This window comes from Pempheris klunzingeri, chromosome 21, assembly GCF_042242105.1.
Source record: "Pempheris klunzingeri isolate RE-2024b chromosome 21, fPemKlu1.hap1, whole genome shotgun sequence".
Lineage (NCBI taxonomy): Eukaryota > Metazoa > Chordata > Actinopteri > Acropomatiformes > Pempheridae > Pempheris > Pempheris klunzingeri.
In genome coordinates, this window is record NC_092032.1 from 16,940,100 (window position 1) to 16,952,653 (window position 12,554).

General features: G+C 42.1%; 1 protein-coding gene across 1 annotated transcript in view; it reads right to left on the minus strand.

Annotated features, from left to right (window-relative positions):
* The window catches only part of gpr158a (G protein-coupled receptor 158a), a 61,155-nt gene extending 48,986 nt beyond the window's left edge, over window positions 1-12,169 (minus strand). The window contains exon 1 of the mRNA XM_070853233.1: window positions 11,292-12,169. Within this exon, the coding sequence (XP_070709334.1) occupies window positions 11,292-12,169 (878 nt within the window). The remainder of the gene's footprint in view (window positions 1-11,291) is intronic.
* Between the last annotated feature and the right edge of the window lie 385 nt (window positions 12,170-12,554).

Consider the following 12,554-nt stretch of genomic DNA (forward strand, 5'->3'; position numbering starts at 1 on the left):
GTACATTAGCTGCCTCGAACAATATAAAGTATCAATATCAGTATATCAAGATCAGAATAGTATCTATAGTACTTTTAGTGTCATTTTGTGGTAGAAAATATAAAGACAACAGAAAACTAATCACTAATCACTAATCACATGCCAGACAGGTGTGAGCATCCTGTTGATTCATAAAACATCCATCCACGTGCTGCACAATACCAAAGGTAAAAGAGAAACCTCATCTTTCTATTTAAATTGTAGGAATTATTTTTTTCTCAGCCACTTTTATACGTACAGCTAGCTTAAGCAGATAATCATGGTACCGTAAAAGTCTTAGCTGGACCTCTTTCGCGGAGTCCAAACTCGGTCAAATGTGAACACATACGGAGGATAGTAATATTCTTAAATTCAGAGTCACTCACACTTTCCGAGGGTATAGTTATATAGATTATCCATCGATCCATCAACCTGCTAACAAATCATAGAAAAAAAGACCGTCCTTAACTGCAGAACTTCCCTGAAAATCATCACGTTTTTAAGTTATCTTCAGTATCTAAGTAATCCGATGATAGTTGTCTGTAAATCAATTGGTACACTGCAAACAGGAACTGCTAAGAGATAATTCGGCATACTTTTAATAGTGCCAGTTTCTCAAAATGTAAAGATATATGAGGTAAAACAACGGGGCTAAAGTTGTAGCCAACAGCTAACATATAAGTGACTCCATGGCAACATAGCACTTCCTGTTTACGTCTCCAAAGCCGAGACATAGAAACCCCTTTTCTTTTATTACATTTAATAATAAAAGATTTACTCACACACATACATACATAAAAGTCTATAAATGGAAATTTAGAAAACAATTCGGATTGTTGAACAACAGTAAAAAAAAAAAAAAAAAAATTTAAGTGAAACAAATCTGCATTTTAGGAAACAGAAAGAAGTTCATCCACATCTTAATCACCTGTCTCCCTGCTCCGCTGAAACTCAGCCTGTCAGCGAGACGATAAACTGCAGACAGATCACTTAACACAACAAAACACTCAGCAACAGCAGCTTGGAAAGGCTACGGTCTTTGCTTCATTTGGGCCAGCTGAGCCAGGCAGCAACTTCTAACAGGACTGCTGAGGATTTACACCTACTTAGCTGCCTAAAGCTCTATGAAGGAGAATGTCAGCTGAAGGTCAGTCTCTCTGATGCTGACTGTCTTTTCACAGGTGTGGCATATGTCTTTTCTACCTAACAGCTGCAGCACACAGGAGAAGCCAATAGCCGAATATGGTTATATATGTGCATACAAGAAAAACAAGCAAATGCACACAGTGGGGATCAGAGGTGCACTGTCTTATTCTGTTTATTTAATACAAGACAATACATTTCAGACAGTTCAGCAAGAACCCCTGAACTCTGCCTCGGCGACGTGAAGGCTTTCCCTCCTGGCAGACTAAAAAATGGAGCGCAGCCCGAGGCTAAGTGTTGTTAGAAAATCTATACGGACTTTGTGGAAGACATGTTTGAGAGTTATAGCTCTGCTGGAAGAGTGTCATGACATCCCGATAATGTGCACCATTGGAGAAAAAAATACAAATTCCTCAGTACAGTACACCATCACGCACACACGAACATCGTTTGCATAAAGAACAGCTACCACAAAAGGAAGCAAAGCTTGTTCGAGATGTAGTTTTCAACAGAAACCACAGATTATACCCGTAGACACTTTGATCAGTGTGAATAAAAGACACCAACTCTCCTTCAAAGCCAGAAACTGAATCAGCGCTGTAATCTGTTTAATCAGGCAAAACCCAGAGCTGCTTCTCTGACAATAAATCAGTGGCTGACTTTGTAATAACCTTTAACTGCCGTGATGCTTGTTTGAGCATCGACATTCTCATTGGTTTTATTTTGTTATGGGATTAACAGATAGCAAAGAGAGCAAAGAAGCACATTCACTCCTGATTTTGGTCTCACAATTTCCAGGATTTCTGTTCAAAAGCACCGCATGATAACTTGTTTAGATTACAGGGTTCATTTCCCCTTCAGAGTAAGTATGTAAGTTTGTACCAGTGATCATTGGTTAATCAGGCTTCAATTAGATAGCTGTGATTTGTATTATTAATGCATTTTGCTCCTGGTGCCACTTTGTTAAAGAGCCCTTAGTGGTCTCAGTAAGATATTAATGGGGAACATTATTACGTGGGATATGTCCTTAAATGAACAACTCTTTCCACCTCATTCTACCCCTCTTGCATATTTGCCAATCAAATTAAAGGACTGGAAATAAATGTATTATGGGAATGATGCAACCTTATGTTTTTTAATCATATCTCTGAGTAGATAATCACTTGATACAGTAATAATGAACTGTACTGTACTGTAGCTGCATCAGAGACAAGAACATGTCATTATGTGTGGCATGAGAGTAAAAACATGCCATGATCTGCTCTCCAGTCACCTTATTATTGTGTTAGTTGTTTTTGAGAGGAAATTAACCATCAGGTCTGCATAGAAAGTCAACACAATTAGTACCAAAATACATATTTCCTTCAAGGAAACTCCCCAGTAAATTATTTCTAATCATTAAGTATTAATGTGTTGAGTTAGAGTTAGAGAATCGTAGTAACTGATGCATTTAAAGTACAGTACACATTTTATCTAGAACATTCAGTCTGTGAGTTGGCACGTGTAAATTCTGGGATTATATCCCAGCTATTGGGGAAAAAGCAACTGGGGGTATGCTGATATTATAGCTGGGACACCGAGGCATGTAAACACCTCGTCCCAGCTACTCAAAGTGTGGTTTCCATAGTAACGCCTCTGTCAAACCATCTCTTGTGGTAACTTGAGAGAAAAGAGCCACTAAACAGAACGTGGCAGGGGATGCTGTCTGTGTTGCTTTATCACTTTGGGAAAGAATAAGTTCCAGTTTTCTGTAGTTAAAGAAGAGATGGCAGAAAGCACTGAAAACTGCAACTGTGACAAAGTGTGAAATTGCAGGAGCAGCTGGTACCAAAGGATAAAACTCCCCACTGATCTATATTTGGCCTTTTTAACAGCAGACAGTTTGACATGTCAGAGCAGAAAAAGCACAAGTGTAATTAATAATTTTAATCTATGATGAGTCAAAATGTCTGCTGTGAAAAAGGTCAGTAAAACGGATGTTTCACAGTCTTATATTACATAATACATAATATATTTTTTTAACACAAATGGAAACACTTGTGTCTGATTGGCTTCCACACATTTGTCAAAATTATCTTACAGTACACTGCAAGAGTTTAACCCGCTCTTTAAAGGGTAACCTTTAACTGCGCCCAACAGAGTACGTCCACTAACGGTTTTTCGGGTCCACTTGGCAGTCTCAGATTGTTATTCTAAGTGTCTGGCAAGATTACAGAAAGGATCCCCAAGGACAGAGGCCTGTTTTTTTTTTTACAGCCATTATATCCCTCAGGTCAAAGCCACCAGATTCCATTGACAAAAATAGTAATTGTTCCATGCAGAACACAGGAGTTGCTATTGTAGTTGCTGTGACTTTGGTGTTTTAACATGTTACTCTGGATCTGAACTAAGTCTTTCAAACATCAAACTCACACAATAAAAGAAACAAATCAGCTGATCAAGGCAGCAGAAGACCAGTAACTCCTGTATTCTGTAGGGTAAAATTACGGTTTTTGTCAGTGGACTCTGGTGACTTTGAAGAGAGTAATATAACGGCTGTTTCTTGTTAAACAAAAAGGATCTCACAGGTCTATCTCTGAGGGGATCCTATCAGTAATGGTGTCAGGCACTTAGAATAACAATGTGACCCTGTCACTGACAAAAACAAGCACTTTTAGTGTTCATGTTTTGACGGGCAAGGTTGCCCCAAAGGATTACATTACAGCCATTGTAGCCCGTTCCTGGCTGTCAGCTGAGGCGATCTACTGGACCAATTCCAAGACTTTTTGTACCTAATAGTAATTTCACATCCAAAATATGTAAAAAATAGCATTTGATAATGTGCTTTTGTGATGTATAGTCCCAAACGTTTCGAGCCCCCCTTGAAGGTCCAATCTTCCCCCTTTTTGTCCAGCTGGTAATCAAGGCTTCGGTATTATTGCTTTATTTAGCAGGATAAATAAAAGCTCTGTGGTGGAAACAAGTGGTTAAAAGTAAAAAAAATCTTATAATCAAATGTGGATTGCTAGCGTGAACTAGTATATGTGTAATGGGTTGTCTATTTTAAGGTCTAATGCCCATAATGGATTTATTATGTACAGCAAATGAACCCACTACAGCACTAACGACTTATTATGCCAGAAAACATCCTCTGTTCTTTTAAATATTGACAACGTAGCAATAAAAAAAACATTTCGATACCTGATATTTAGAAAATGGCATAAAATGCATTATTCTCTCTGAACTTCCAGCTTTCACGTCCTTAGCACACACACACACACACACACACACACACACACACACACACACATACACACAGGAATACTGCTGGTGTGGCATGTTCTCCAGGTGTATGGGAGCTGGTTTACTATATCCAGCTCCCAGTGGACACCATGCGAGTGCAACGCTCTCTTTGCCTGTACTTCTGTTATTAATAACTGCTGCTCCGGTCCTGCCTCGGGGCGAACTGACCTCGCTGTTTTCCACTGCACTGCTGGTTGTTTTGCTGAGAAATTACCTCTGTTTCAATTCTCTGTTATGTATTAAGGGTAGGAAACAGCCCAATAACAGGATCATTTGTTTAGGATGTAGGATTCATCAAAATGTCTCTTTCACTGGAAGCTCAAGCATTTTGCTCTTAAAATTGAGAATCTACACAAAGAAAAAACAGCATTTTTCCCCAGCAATCTTTTTTTTTTTTTTCGTCTGGTTCCAGCTCTCCAGGCAATCTTCAGCGTCCCAGCCAAAGTGGACATATGGCGTGTAAACTAGCATGTGAAAAAAAAAAAAGGGCACGTGCTTGGTCTGAAACGGAGAGGGCAACTGAAAATGCGCGCAGCCTCAAACACTGGGTCGTAATTTGAGAGTAGCGACGAGGAACATGGGCAGAAGCATCATGGTGGCCATCAGGGCCCTCGGGCATAAAGAGGGGATTATCACAGAGAGCAGGAGATAGTGGTGCCCCAGGAAACAGAGTGCTCTCTCCTTTCATCCCCCATTCTGTGTGGGTCTAAAGGCCAGGCCAGCAAAGAGAGGAGCATCCCACCAGCAGGGGCTCTGGTCTTTCTGACAGACCAGTCAGGCTGTGCTAATGTTAGCTCCAGCATTATGAAGTAGACTCTAGATATATCTGGGTAATTGCTTATAGGCTACAAAAGGATATTCACCAAAACATTCTCGAAATGAAGGCCTCTGTGTGCCCTCTTTGTTACAAGTCAGTCTTTGATGTATTCATGAATGAATGCTGAAGGTCTTAATACGCTTTGAGCTGTATGTCTCTATTCAGGCCAAGAAAATGGTCTCTCAGATTGATTTGCCCATTTAGCCGCTCTGTAGAGAACAGGAGGCTGTGGTAAAGTCTGAATTTTAAGTAATTGTAGCACAGAACAGCCATCTAAAGATTATGTAGGAAGATATGATCATATCATATGATTTTTGTCTTAGTTTCATAGTTAATCCAGTGCTCTGGCACAGAGATGTGATAAAACAATGAAGTGCAGTGAATGGATTAAGACTAATACCAGATCAAGGCTACACATGAATCTATTCTATTAACAGAGATAATTAGATATTTCTCATAAGGCTAAGTGGGCACAGGCTGATATGAGCAATGTAGTGAATCACTTTAATGCTTTTATGAATATGCAACATTCTTTTTTATGTATGTATGTACTTTAGTCTGTGCATTCAGTGGAGAAACTGGTCTGTATATATAAGGCAGATATGTGTGTTCCAATGTATTTATTATTTCCTACAACCATCTGTGTTTTATTGTTCTTCATTGCAGCTGTGAGATGTCCATATACTTTTTTCGATAACTTAATTAATTTGATAATTGCATCGGTGGTCAATAATGTTCATCATCACCACACTCACACTTTTTTTTTTTTTCTCACTTTACTTTTTTGAACATATTACAAATTCATATCCTTCACAGAATAAGCATAAAGTATGGAATTGGGAAACTAAATCAAAATCTTTTTATTTGTAAAATTGCATCTTTGTGTGTTGTGGAGATTTTCTGACTGTAACTACAACAAAAAAGAAAGGAATGTTAGGACCTCATATTTACCTGGCATTTTGTCTGTATATATATAATATATCTCTATATCAGTATATTTGCACAAGAATGAAGAGCATAAGGAAGGAAAGAGGAATAAGCCCCGATGTCTCCAGTTATACTGACTGCATGCAGAAAACCAAGAATAATATTAAGCAGAGGTGAACATGCTTTTGTAAGATTTGCACAAGCTAAAACATTATCCTTCAGCTTATCCATGTAGCCAGAAGACTTGCATGCCCAGATGAACTTGCATGCACATTCGTGCTTCCACGGTGTCTTGACAAGAACACATCGCTGTCCTTTCAGAAGGGCACAGTTCATGCATTATGTCGTGGAACAATCTCAATACAAGAACAGCTCAGCCCTCCCAAGGAGAATGTCTCTTATGTGATGGAAATGCATTAAGCTGACAGGACGAGCAGAAGCTAATGTGAGTATAGCCAGTGGGCAGGATGCTGCTTGTCTACCAGCATTTCAATGCAACCTGGGTCATTTTATTGAGTTCTGTCGCTGGTCATCAAAAACGACACAGCGCCTGTGGCGAGGCAGCTGTCACAGAAAGCGAATAAAGACCTCCTTTTTTTTCCTATGAGAGCTGGACCTCTGCACTGTTGACACTCTTGTCATTAAAAGCAGTCCTCTGAAGACCAAACACCAAGTCAGGAGATCATTCAATAATTTGAGCTGCTGACAAGAGAGACCTGACAGTCATGAGGAGAATGTTAGCTGATTGATAGTCTGGCGACAAGCTACATCAGAATGAAACAGTTCTTGTCTAACACATTTAATAAACAGGGCTTGATCTTCGGCATTTCCACTCTTATCATCCTATAATGTGCTTGAAATTGAAATTTTCACCTTATAATTCATGCATCAAGCAATATTCAACTATCCATCATCGCATTCAAATATATTCTCTTCTATATTTTGCCCTTACTTTAAAAATCATCCAGTATTGCTGACAACTGCAGGATAAGATGGGACAGGATGAAACTGTTATGATTCCTCTGTGGAAATATTATAGCAACATAACACTAAATGAACCAAAGGACAAAGGGATGAGGTTACAGTCGTGTTTGCATGTTAAATATCAAATGTGTTGGAGCTGCAAAATGGTGTTTAACTTCTCTGTTGTCCTTGAATGTAGCCTGTTTCCTGCCTCCTTTAGAACTAAACTATAATGTATTTACACCTTCTGTAACATCTATACATCATGAAAGGAGCGTGAAATATTCAGCACATTGAAGGTCTATCACAATTTGAGAGATGACAGAGGTTTAACAGCAACTTTTCACGTTTGTCCACAAAATCTGAAAATAACTACACTCCAAAGTGCTCCATTCAGAGTCGTTCTCTGTAGTACTATGAGTCCATTTCTCTCACACCAGATTACTAAAGGATAAACCTACAGCAATGATATTACAGATTAATAATCCTTTGAGAGGCATCCAAATTACATGACCGTAACAGTATCAAAACCACTGAGATGATTCCCATCATTAGCAGTATTATTACCAATACAATATCTCTGTACAGCAAGCCAGAAAGGCTGGCGGTTGGATTTTCTGTAAGGCTGACATTTACTGGCTGAAGGCATCATATTGACAGGCCACCTTACAGAGCAGTGGAGTCCCACTGACGTCAGCGGGGAGAGAAGCAGCACCTTAGGGATCTTTAACCCCCGCTTGCTTCAGGTTAGACTCATTCCAGGTGCACTAATAATTTCAGCTTCTTTATCGGGTAAGAAAGCTTCCTGCTCTGAAATACTTAGCTCCGAGCCCCCACTAATTTTCCTCTTAAATGCAATTTTTCCCCCTCCTGCTCTCTTTCATCTCAGTTTACCATCATATATTATCATGCTTAGCCCCGGGAATTGTGGGGCTTCCCTCCTATTTGTTTCTGGATGGTGTCCATCTAAGCAGATGCTGCCAGCTCCTCCTGGAGCTTGAGGCCTCCCGCTCTGTTAGACGCCTAGGCGTCCCACAGCAGTCAGGCTGTCCAGACTTTAGCTGCTTGTACAGCAAAATAGGGCGCTAAGCCAAGCGTAAATGAAGACGATCCTGCCATCTAATTAGAACCTATTTGGCCTTTGGAGAAATATGCTGAAAAAAGTGTAAATTTCTGTACCATTTGGTTGAACTTTTTAGGTACTTTCAATTAGTTTGCCTTATCATAGTGCTGCTGCTTCCTGAGCTTCAGCCTCAAAGCAATTAAGGTCTGTGTTGTGAAAGGTGAGTTTGAAGTGCAGCGAGCGTTCACCCAACACACACACCACCTCCTGCCTCCCCTTCCCTTTCTTCCTCTTCTGTGTATTCCCACTTTGTGTGTTTGTTCACACTGGTTTTTGCATTTGTGTCTGAAGTTAGAGTGATCTGCCAATTAGGACAGCGCGTATCAGCCTGAAGAATGTCTCAGCCTCCGACAGTGGCACGCACACACATGCACACACACACACACACACACACACTCACACTGCACGCTTGAAAACAGGCAGTCCTCTCTGTGTGGTCTAAGCTGCCTCCCCTGTGACTCGAGTGCAGCTGAAGAGACAGACAGGAAGAGAAGAGATGAAGTGTGCGAGGTGCGATTTCTTGCACCTTCGCAGAAACAACAGGTCGATCTATCCCGAACACATGTCCATGCACTCCTGCTCTAACAAGTCATATTAGTTGTTTAGCACCTGCGTGTTCAACAAACAAACAGGAAAGAAAACCGCCTTAAATTTGCATTTATTTCCATATTATGCCAGATGCATCTGAAAACAAGTCACCAAACAGGAAGTGACTGCAGCATTAAAAGGCTGGAATCAAGATGGCCCATTCAGGGTTGTTGCTCTACATCTTTCATTATTAATTCATTGTTGTATTGATTGTGTATTCATCTGGAGGAGAAACGGAGGAGAGCTGATGTCTGAGGCAGCTATATTATCCCCTCCTCTCCTGTGTCTTATCTGGCGAGGTGCTGAAGCACAGGGAGGATGCAGGATGAGCCGCCCGCTACTTTGATATGAGCGTCTGAAAGATGGCTGTTAAGAAACAAACTAAAGGAAGGGTGATGGGTGGAAAAAAGGTCATGACATGGAGCAACTGATTTCTTTCCTTTTTTGTGGCCTGGCTGTCAGTGACATTTGAAGCTAACGCCAGCATTAGCTTAGCTTAACATAAAGATTGGAAAACACCTCTATCTGTACAAAAAAAACAAAGTATAAAAACGAGAAGTTGTGATTTCACAGATTATGTGATTGGCTATTTCTTGACGGAGTATCGATTTTCTAGAGTCCTGAGCCAAGCTAGCTGTTTCCCTCTGCTTCCTGTCTTTATGCTAAGCTAAGCCAAGCTAACTAGTTGCTGGTGATAGCTTCACATCCACCGAACAAACACAAGAGGGGTAAAGAGAAATTTCTCATATAATATAACTCTCCACAAGAAATTGAATGAGCATATTTCCCAAAATATTGAACTATCTATTAATTAGGCTTTGGCAGACTTACTTACTTAGCTTAGCTTAGCTTAGCTTAACATAAAGACTGGAAGCAAAGCGAAACTGTTAGCCAGGATCTGGACAAAGCTAACAAAATCCACCTACCAGCACATCTAAATCTCACTAATTAGCTATTGCTGTATCTCATTTGTTAGACAAACAACCCAGGCTAGACGTTCCCCCCTTTTCCAGTCTTTATGCTAAGCTAACCAGCTGCCAACAGAATTCCCATCTATTTCTTGGCAAGCAAGTGAATAAGAGTTGTTCCCAACATGTCAAACTATTGTGTTAAATACTTGCATTGGTATTAAGTGTGTAGAGCCTTCCATTTTCCATATTTTATTTGTAATACTTACACAGGCAATCCATAAGCAGCACATTCATGAATGGACTTTGCTGTCCTTCCCCTCGATGTTTCTTTTAGTGCCACTGATCGGGCTACTCTCCAGGGACATTAAACAATACCAGACGCCCACGCTTGTCACACCTTCGATCTTATGGGGGAGGCCTCCAAAGGGGGGAAAATGGACAACAAAACAGCTCCTTCAACAACGGAGGGGAAGTAAATCATACATTTGGCTTCACAAACGAACAGTAAACTGGAATTTTGGTGTAAAGTAGATTTGGCTGTTCATCAGTTGAGTGTCCAGGCTAATTTGCTATCAGGCTGCTTCACTAGGAGACTGAGAGTGAGTGTGTGAAGCTGCTCTGAGAGGCTCTGGGATAACACTAGGTAGCTGATAGCCTATTACTGTATAATCACTGCAGGTTTTGACTCATTTGCAATCCGTGCTTGCCTGTGAGCGACTCGAGTGTATCAATTAAAGATTCATTGAAGGCAGTACACACACACAACTAGTGATCCGGATTAAATATTCATTGGAAAGATGTTGGTCAGGATCCTATGGAGCCTTAACACTTGACTATTCGAGTGCATATCAAGACCGGTGGCGTAAACATGGCACATTACACAAGCAGGCTGCACCAGGGGTGGCTTTAGGACACGGACTGTACAAAGCACCCAAACATCAGACGTATTTCAGCATTTCTTCATCTGCTGACACTGGCTGCTGTGCTTTGAAAAAAAAATAAAAAATTGGCAGTCTCTAATCTCAGGAAGGTTCTGACTCATCGCAGATTTAGCAGCCTCCCCCCCTAGAAGAAGGGAAAAGAAAGGGCACACGACATTTCCTGAGTAGTAAAGCACGCAGGACAGTGAGTTTGAAAAATGAATTAGGGCCTGTAGCCAGAGGTTTCCACCACTGCTACATCCAGTAACATCCAGGGTTATTTTTAGCATCCAGCCGCCTTGTCAGACTAGAGGAAAGAAGAAAACCCCCTCCTATAACAAGAGGAGGAAAGAGAGGCAGGTACGATCACCTTATCCAGGTTTATGTTTAGGGACTGGAGGCGTAGTGATGCTTCGACCCACCTGAACTCACCTTTAAGTTAATGTAAATCTTCCTCACGTACATTTGTAGTTTTATAACATGAGTGAAGGCATCAGGGGTGTGTGAACTAGTCTTTTGAAAGACAAGAGGGCAGAAGTGATGTTTTTTGCTGAGCTTTTCTATTTCACTGCTCAGCTCTCAACCATCTGTGTGCTTACCTGAATTCAGGTGCCAGGTTGGGCTTCAGGCCATAGAAAGCTGCCGATAAGGTCAAAAGCCAACGGGGAACAAAATTCCCATTTTCACACTCCAGGTAGGGCGCAGACCATTTGACATGTGTCTTGTCCGGGATAAAACTCTCTCCTCTTTTTAAAGAATTGTCAACTGATCTGAAGTCTTGGCTCAGCACCCTCTTATGGAAACTGGGCTTCTTCCTGTCTTTGACATCGTGGTACCACTCTGTGTCTGCTGTGCGGTTGTGCAGATGGTGGTGGGCCATGCTGGAGAGGTCTTGGAGGACTATCTCTCCACCGGCCCTGGTGGCTTGCAGAAGCATCGAGGGCCCCGCCACGGACGAATCCGCGCTAAAAGTGACAACCGCCCGGTGAATCTTGGCGTCTCCCTCCAGTACACTCCTGACTAAGGCATGGTACCACTCAATGTCTCGCCGGAGACTCTGCTCCCTGGACCTGTTGGCTTGCAAGACCATGTTGAGGAAGTTTGTGGCGTGCAGCACCGTATCCAGCACGCTGCTCATGGAGTAATGCGGGGCGGCTTGTGACCTTCCCCGCAGAGAGGTGAGCTCGTACCTCCGCGAGCAGTTGGCGTGCTTTAAGGTTGTCGAGTCCCCGGTGTGAAGAAAAGCCGTGACCACCCTGGGGAGATGCTCCTCTATTTTCTGCGGCAGCTCCGCCGTCTCCCCGGGAGGAGGATGAGACGCACGGAGATGCGCCAGCTGCCGACGGTGCGTCTGAGCGCCGTACATCGCCTCCTGTGCCCTCACATCTTCCCCATGCGCTGACCATTCCGCGTATTTATGGTTTGATCCGATCACAAATCCCACTTGCAGCAGGAACGACAGCCGGAAAACAGCCATCTCCCTCCGGAAAGCGTCCACAGATGTTTGGGGGGGATTGCTGCTCGGAATTACAGTGTCGTTGGGCGGGCGTGCTGTGGAAAATCTACCAAATTGCTCCGCTAAACCATCGCTTCACCACTTGTAGGATATTCTTGCTCGCTCCACGCCTCTCTCTTCTTCAAATCAGCAAGCGGAGGAGGAGGAAAGCACAAGGAACCCCCTCGCTGTCCTCGCCAAATCCCTTCTTCTCCTTTACAGATGCCTCATACAGCTTGTTGATGTTGAGTATCCGCTTGCAGCTGTTTCCCCCCCACCTCCCTCTCTCTCTCTCTCTCTCTCCCTCTCTCTCTCTCTCTCTCCCTCTCTCACTGTAGACAAGACTGTCCTGGCTTCTCTGTGCTCT